Source organism: Pelecanus crispus, chromosome 1 (assembly GCF_030463565.1).
Source record: "Pelecanus crispus isolate bPelCri1 chromosome 1, bPelCri1.pri, whole genome shotgun sequence".
Taxonomy (NCBI): domain Eukaryota; kingdom Metazoa; phylum Chordata; class Aves; order Pelecaniformes; family Pelecanidae; genus Pelecanus; species Pelecanus crispus.
This window is the reverse complement of record NC_134643.1, coordinates 192592056-192600934: the sequence shown is the minus strand read 5'-3', so window position 1 is coordinate 192600934 and position 8879 is coordinate 192592056. Positions and strand designations below refer to the sequence as shown.

The 8879-nt window shown below is 38.3% G+C and overlaps 1 protein-coding gene across 2 annotated transcripts in view; it reads right to left on the bottom strand.

Moving 5' to 3' along the window:
- Positions 1–1402: 1402 nt before the first annotated feature.
- The window catches only part of DGKH (diacylglycerol kinase eta), a 181432-nt gene continuing 173955 nt past the window's right edge, over positions 1403–8879 (bottom strand). The window contains exons 30-31 of one of the 2 annotated variants that reach the window (XM_075705709.1): positions 7587–7717; positions 1403–1492 (exon numbers count right to left, since the gene is read on the bottom strand). In XM_075705709.1, coding sequence (XP_075561824.1) covers positions 1403–1492; positions 7587–7717 — 221 coding nt within the window. The remainder of the gene's footprint in view (positions 1493–7586; positions 7718–8879) is intronic. The other variant, XM_075705716.1, reaches the window with a different exon arrangement.

The window sequence follows — 8879 nt, the reverse complement described above, 5'->3', positions numbered from 1 at the left end:
TAAACAAAGATGGTTTTCTTTTTTTAACCTGTTTACGCTCATGGATTACTATGTTGCATGTGATTAATCTTTGCATGCATAGTGTAAAACGTTAGAGTCTGTTTCTTAAATTTTTATGCTCTACCGGTGTAGGAGTGCTGACAAGAAACAAATTGATGCCTTTGTAAAGAAATGCATACAGAGACATTTTTAAATTAAAAGTAAATTAGTAATGAGTAAAAGCTTACCCCACAAAAATCAAATCAGCTGCTACTTTTTAAAACTCTTCTTATGTATGATAAATAAAATGACTTTTCCTGTAAAAATTTTTCATTAATCTTTCAACCTGCTTTTTGAACAATAGAATAAATAAAACAATTAGTGCCTAAAGGTTCAAATATGCTACAGATGTTTAAGATAATTGAGTAACTACATTAAAATGCACCATGAGAAAATTCTTTATCATTTTCCATGCAGGAAGCCAATTGATATTTTTGTGAGGTACCGGTCTTTCAAAAATACTCATAAGTTAGTTACCTGATATACCTTCTGTACATGGTATATTTAAAAATCTAACTGTACAGTGTTTCAATCATATATAATGCATATAATCTGCTGAATATGGCACAAATGCTAAGTTTCCATACCCACACATCCTTTGCCGTAGAACACATTTTAGGCATAACACAACACTGAAGAATAGAAAAGTGCCTGAAACTGGAAAAAAAAAAATAAAAAGAGACACTCAAGTAGTAATAAATTAAATCTCATTCAAACCGCTATAAAAGTTGTTCAAGTGTTTAAAGTATCAGATGTGTCATGCAACAGAACAACAGACGATTCAGGCAGGCACACCATGCATTATAGTTTGCATTCACGGTATCACAAGGGATCTCTCCCCCCTTCTGCGTGGCCGGTGAGCGCTGGGTACCTGCGGCACTGCTAGGCTCACATGTTGAACCTCCAAAAGCTCTCGGTCTCCCGCACAGGAGGTGTTATGAAGCTATGCCTCGGAAGGATAACCGGACAACCTCATGCTGTACAGTGGTATCTTGCTGCAGTGTAAAGAGAGGCATACTGAGCTGCATGTAAGCAAAGCAATCATTTCTCGATTATATTTTCCAGCCAGTGCAGTTCACCATAAACCAATCGATTTACCAAAATGTGCTTATCCAAACTGGCCAAGTTTGCACACCAAGAAAACGTCTTCACAGAACATATCACCTTTTCCTTTTTTTTTGGCACAAATCCTTTTGTACTCTTGCAGCAAGCTCTTCACCATACAAGAATTCAGAGATACTAGCCTGTACAAACACACTGGTGCTTACTCTTCCATACAAACTACAAAGACAGCTAAGTGCCTGCAACAGCTTTGCTTCTCCAGCAACTTTCCCTTCTCTCTCTAGGGAGAGCACCAGCATAATTACACTTCAGACAAAGGGATGTTCTTGCCGAGCTCTTTAATTCCCTGGAGAATTCGCTTCATATGACCCACTTTCGTTATCCCCAGGTCCTACAGAAATTTAAAAAAAAAAAAAAAAAAAAAAAGAAAAAAGAGAAAAAGAAGGAAGTTTATTTACAAAAAGGAAAAAAAAAATCCATTGATTATGATCTAGCCATGCAACAAATGTCTAGAAATGTGTTCACTGCAATCAACATTAACCGGAAAAGATTCTAGCAAGTGTTGCCCACCAAAAAAATTGCTTAGAGCATACAATGAATCCCTGTCTGTCTTGCAGACAGAAAATTACTTACCTGCAATAATGACAACCCAAGGCACTGCAATATCTGTCAAAAACATCTTTCATTTGACTTCTACGTACAAAAACCTTTCACAATTTCTGGCAAAAAAAGAACAATCTCCCCCTCCTCTCTAATACAGCAATCGAATGCTTGGTAAGATGTGATGGATTAGAGCTTCTGTCCAGCAGTGTCACTTGATCTGAGGCCCTATGATGTCTGTTTTAATCAACAAACACACACATCCCCAGTTTCTCGAGGGAAACGAGAAACGGCTACAGGCATAGCATGTAGGACAACTTCCCTTTAGAGAGCAATAGAAAAGGTAAGCATGTGGTTTTTATTCCAAAAAGGTTACATCTTCTAACATGGATCTTCTCAATTAGAGAGCTGGAAGAAAAATTCTCAGAAACATGACAGTCACATCCCAAAGGAAAACGTAGAAACCACAGGTGCAAATCTCCTTGTAGCCACCACTAAAGTAATCACATCAGCTGAAATGTCTCTAATACTGGTTTCTGGGACCCATCTCTGTTTGAGTGACAACAGACAAGAAATTTTTGCAACAAACCTCTTCCAGCATTAATAACAGCTTTAGCAGCATCCTTTTTCAATTTTGACTGGTCCAATGGTCAGAGGGGCAGAATGGGATACCCAGCTGTGTTAATGATCCCCAACTGCACTAATGAATTTTCAGCTCAGTTTGGTGGAAATCTGCTTCCCTTGTCTGTAAACCCCAGCTTTGAAAAACTCTTTAAAATCCTTGTGTCAGTGATGTCGAGCAAGTGGCAGATTCAAACACTAGTTATTTGTAAAATAAAACTACCGTAAATCGATTGTGATTAAATAAAAAAAAACTTAGAAAAGTTTCACTATCTATTTTTCTGAAATAGAAACCCTTTCATTTTAATAGGAAGATTTTTCATTACGAAGACATGACAAGGAAGGGAGTGTAATTAAGCAGCTTGAAATCATTATTCTCATACAGAGTGAAAAATGAAACCATACATAATATTCTGTACATACTCTACACAAAGACTGTATCTACCTTTCTACAGCCACGGAAACCTCAGAAAATCTGCACTTTAAATTACCTAGAAGTGTTAGCATGCAATTTATTTTGCATTTCTCCAACGGAAGAAAGGTGTGGTAAGATGGGCATGAATTAATTACTTTATTGTAAATGTAGCACAGCACAGATTAAACAGGTGTATTAATTTTCAGAGAGTCAAGATTGAATTCTGTTAATGTTAGAGATGAGAAAAAAACTGGTGGTTTCTTCAGTTGAAAACTGTCAGTACTGTAAATATGTGACCATCCTTTACAGCACTTTGGCATAAAGGGGTCAGCATTGAAGAGTTCAAGATATGTTCACAAAAGTCCCCAAATTAAGTGCTGTTCATAAACCTATCTGAAAAAAAAAATCTGATTTTCCATATCACATCAGTTTATATTTTGTTTCCACTAATGGTCATCTCACTTATAAAAAAATGTAGTACTCATTTTTAAGTTAAGAGAATTGATGTAGGCAGTAGTCATTAAACTCATCCCACAATGACAGTAATATTTACCATTTTAGATTCGGAGAATATTTTCTTTTTTATGCTAAACTTAATTTTCCAATTAATCAAAAATACACACAACTATTGAAACTACTGAAATAGCCTAGTTGCTATGTGGAGGAAATTCTACATAAGGAAAAACCCATAAGGATACTTTCCAAACCACGAGAAGCCACACATGTTGAAGATTAAGAACTTGCAAATTTTTCAGAACAAACATTTTTCACGAGTAGAACTTCAGTTGGATAAGCAACATAGCAAGATGCTGCCAGACTTCAAAGATCAGAGGAAAGAATCATATTATCAAATTCCCAGAAAACTCAGCCACTTTTTCCACCAACCTTCACAAAGTATCATCAACAATGCCTATGTTTCAGAGGCAAGAGATTTCAGTTTTATTTCCTTTCCAGTTGAAGTTGCTGTAATGTAGATCAGAACAGCAAGTCTCAAGAGCCTCATCACAATTTTTGGGACCTGTTTGATAAATTCTGCCACAGTTCCAGCGGGGAAAAAAAACCCCAACCAACAAGATAAACTCTGAATTTTTATGCTTGTGTAATAATTTGGTTTGGAGGAAATTAAAATTTATACATTCCTGATACTAGATGCTGTCTAGTACTCTGAGTTTACTATTGATGCAGGAACGTTTGCAGAAATTCTCTCATCTCAGACTAAACCAGCAGCATATCATGCATCATTCAAAAAGCAAGATCCCCAAAGATCTCTGCATTTTTGTGCATGCATGACTTTCATCATGATCTATATAATCTGTCCATATTTAATTGGTATCTAATTAACAAAAATTCAGTTTGACTAAAATATGGTTTTGAAGACAAGACTCTAGCCAGAGTTTGAGGAATAAAATAGTCCTTCTTCTTCCCCAGCTATGGACTTAAAACTGCAGGATCGCCTCTCCTTCTGCTCTCCCAACCCACTTTGCTGTCTCTAGGCCTTCAGCAGGTAAGGCTCAAAAAGTTCTCAGAAAGAAAAAGGAAGGTTGGGCAAGAAAAGCAGATGAAAATGCTCGCAACAGCTTTCAGGAGTTCTTTGTCTGCATTATATTATGGTGATTGCCTGTCTGCTTAGCCAAGAACCCATTTATTCCAGGTCTGCCCCACAGATTTTGGCTAAGCATACCACCAATGTAATACTACCAAACAATTTATATAAACACTCCTTAATATTAACATCTTCCAGATGAGAAACCTACCCTACTTACATTCCCAGTGTCAAAAGCCACCTAGCATGCCCGAAGTCTAACAAATCTTACAAAACATTTTCCATGCAAATGCGCTGCTGCGAATCACAGAGATGAAAAGCCGCAGTCCTCAGCACAGACTTCAGCTTGACTGGCACTGCTTATCAAGCTGACATGAGGCGTGGAAACCCTTTCTTCGAAGAAACCAACCCGGCCGTGGAGCTCTAAGGAGATGTCACCTTAGTCCTACCAAATGTGTTGCAGTTCTGATTATTACTAAGTTGTGTGCATAGGAACAAGCTTATCAATGCTAAGACACCAATATTTATTTCAGAAAAATGCGAGTCCAGTTTTCAATGAGCTTGCTTGTAAAAAGAAGGTTAAGAAAAATATCACGACAAGCTTGCTTTCTACAGTTTCTACAGCACCGTTCACAATTCACTGCCCAGCCTTTCCTCAAGGGAAAGATAATCACATGGGTGTAAAATCTAAGATTCCCCTAAATAAAATCAGGCATGTGAGGCTGTAGAAAGGGTATTACCACAGGGGCTGGGTGGAGAGAGGTATCTGGTTCCTCTTGGAGGTGTTCTCCATTTGCCAGTTTCCACACACAGAACTATCCAAGAATGGGACCCACAAGCTACACAGAAATACAATTAGATGCATCCAATTCTTCAGTCAACGCATTGATCTATTTCAGTGATGTGTGCAAAGGAAAAGAGTTTCATCAAATCCTTTTCTGTACTGCTTTTCATCTCTACTTTTGACCACAGAAAGAAAGGTGGGCCCACAGGATTCAATTAAAATGGGCAATGATTTTTCCTGTAGTCCACATGAGAGGTAATAGAGGTAAATCTATTGCACATGACTTAAAAGCTTGTGAATCAATAGTGAGCCCATTTAGTTTGGCAGGAAGCACAAGCCTTGCACTGGAGGAGAGGCCATAGACAGATCATAGCTCACAAGAGCACTGAAGACTCATCTGCACACCTCAATAGCCAAAGGGAGGAAAAATTAACAGGGCAGCTTGTGACATGTTCCTCATTTCCTCGGTACCACATTACGCATCTTGACACCAATTCAGGTCACTGGTCAGAAAACTGCAGGCTCCCTGAGCCATCCTTAATTGGCTCCCTGAGGAGGTCATGCCTCATATGTAATGAACAGGATGAGTGCTACACTCTGCTATTTAAATTCAGCGTTGCTACGTAGAACACAAGCCATACTTGGCCAAAAGCCTGGCCTACCCTACAAACAGCACTGCTCTGGAAGCTCTCAGCTCTGCTAACGAGCAGACGGAGCGATTCTAGAGCAAAACTTCTGCTAGCACAGGATATACCCTTGTCAACCTGCGTAGCGCAACTCCTCATCCAGCTATGCTGAGCAATTTAAAACCTCATATGTGCTTTCAGGCAGCATTAGATAGAGGGGACAGTAAAAGTCTGTCTCTCTGCAGGCTCTAAGACAAGCTTTTAGATATTTCAGGGCATAGGCCTTTGTGATGGGGTTTTATTTATGCTGAATCAGCATGAGTCTTAGCCACAGGGATAACAGGTTGATGATTACCCTGCTGCAGATATTTACTTGGTTGAAGTGCCAGTCTTCCGGGCATGCAGTCAAACTGGTAGCTATCAGAAACGAGGCATAGCCAGAAGCCATGTCTAGTTTAACACTGATCTTACCCACCATCATTTATTCCGACATATTTGACATGTTGATTTTTTTTTAAGATTTCTTAACATTTTAACAAACCCATGCATTGTGTGATGCTGAGTTTCCCAGTTAAGTTTTAAATGTGTTCAGTGCCTATTCAGGACAGGGACTTGCAACATCCATCACTGGAACATTGTAGTGGATTGCTTAGACAGTTTTCTATTTCTAAATTTGTGCAGGGAGAGACTGTCCTGAAACTGTCCCTCCATGTCAGGAACTATCCTGAAAGAAAGGAATTTAATTTCCACAGAAAGAAACTTAGGCAATCTAATACCAAAGGGTAAAATAATACATAACAGCCAAACAGATTATCACACAGCTATTTTCAGCAGCTGCATTCTACTGCAACAGTCACACAATGCAAGTACTACCTTATGACGTCCAGATTTCATACTATACAAGAAACTTTACAAAAAATGGCACATTTGTATGAAAGTATTGCCTCTATCTGGAGACTACTGCACTGTGGCTAGAGCAATGACTTGCACTCTAAATGTAAATGTTTGTGATTTATACAATATCTTATTTCCTCTCTTATGTGCTAAAAGAGCAAAACACATTATCAAGAACTCATTACTACTGAGTTCCCGGAAAAAGTAATGTAATGAATCCCCAAAGATACAGCCTCTATTACATATAATGGATGCACTTAAGTCATTCTTGAAAAAGACCAGCAAGCTCAAATTATAGCCTCAGACTGCTAGGTAACATTTCTCCCTGCAAGACTTATCAATCTGACCTCAGGGGAAGAAAGCTTTACCATTTTGGAGACAAAAGAAAGTGCTCTATTTTTAAACCTGTACAGCTAAAATCAGGCAGAGGTTGGCCAGGGACGAGAAAACCTATTGCAAAGGTCTGTTTTGGCACACAAACACCAACGCTATGTAAGTCCAATGCCACAATTTATTAAGCTGCTTATCTCTCTCACACCCAGTATGTCCAATAAATATATAATAAATCACCTGAAGCAGGTCAGCTGCTCGTAGCCGCTGACCTTGCAGTAGATAGATTTAAAATTATTATCACCACATTCAACTGATCCGTACTGATCCTCTTTAACGGACACGATGAACTCTTGAAGATAACATATTACACTGATGTCAGTAAGATATCGAACGTGCTTTTCCTGTGCCTTCTGACATAAACTATAATGCTATCACTCTACATAAAGTGCAAAAAAAGGAAATTTCGGATAACACAGATATTCTTGGTTGTGGGTACAAGTCAGCTCTTCAGAAATTGAGGCCAAAGGACAGCGTGTATTAGTTTACTGCATATTTGCACAGTGTAAGCCAAGCTACAAGCACATAACAAGTGCAGGGAAAGAAGAAAAGTTGGTTGTTGTTTTGTCAAAGAAAATGGTCAATAGCAGAAAAGTAGCACAAAGGAAATACCTTAAGATCTCGCCTTTCCAGATGTAAAAGCTCAGAGCCTCGGATGTCATGGCTGATGAAGATTTCTTTGTACTCTCCCAAACTGAGCAGATCCAGCCAAGCAGCAACTTCATCTGTGCCCCATTTTTGAACTACCAAAGTTAAGAGCAAAACCCCCTTAATTTCTACATGCTCAAATGCATCACAAGCAAAGGTTAGGCCAAAGAGAGTGGAAAACAGAGTAGAATTGCCGTGCTAGCAAAGGGAAAGGTTAGAGGTGTCATTTCCACAAAAACTGACAATTTCCTTTTTACATGCAGGTTACAGGTTAGCAGTTAACATGAGAAAGTATCTAAACAAAGTTGGGGTTCTTTGCTTTGCAGCCATGCTTTCAGCTTTACTCCACTTTCTTCAGTAAAGCCTTTAAAACCTCATGTCCCAACAAATTCACACTAAACCGTCTTAGGATCAGTGACGCAAAGTCTAATGTTGTTCTGCTTTATACCATTAATTTATTAGTAGTCATCCAGGGAGAGGAGAAGCCTTCAAAAACTAATTAACATGTAAAATCAAAATATCAGCCATACCTCAAATATAGCAATGGCAGCAAGCAAGTCCAGTTTTAATTAACATTTTCTAGTATTCTTAATTAATGCAACAAGTGTTCTTTAAGCTACTGTGCTACATAGGCCATTAATAAGCTCTCTGTAAAACATTGTTCTCTAAGGTTAGTTGCCCACATTAGTCCTAATAAGACCACATTTATTGAAAAAAAAAAACCAAACTTATGCTACTTATTGCTATAATCTTGCAACTTCACTCAATGCTGATTAGTTTTACAATGAAGTGAAATCTGAAGTCTAATCTGAAACCTAAAGTCTGATCAACAACTGCAAGATTTTGCATATTTTGACCAACTGTACATTAAAAAGACAAAGACGTAGAAACAGTTTTAGGACCATCTGATCACTGATTAACTCCTGGACATAATCTTAAGGAAGTAAGTTCATGGATAAGAGTGGGAAGAGAGGAGAGTGGAGTTTGTTCAACTTCTAATTAAAAAGTCAGTATTGACTATCACGGCTTTTTGTTTGATTTGTCTCAATTGCTGAACTTAAAACCCAGCTGAAATTTAAGAATAACTGGTTAATTAAACCAGTGTGATAAAAGCCATTGTGCACCTTCTGAAACTAACCTGAAAAACCTGAATTGGAGCTTCACAGGGAAACAACGTGTTTACCTACGACTTGTATTGCTACGAGTTAATCAAATGTAACCACCAGCAAAGACACGGGTCCTGTCGCATGATAAAAC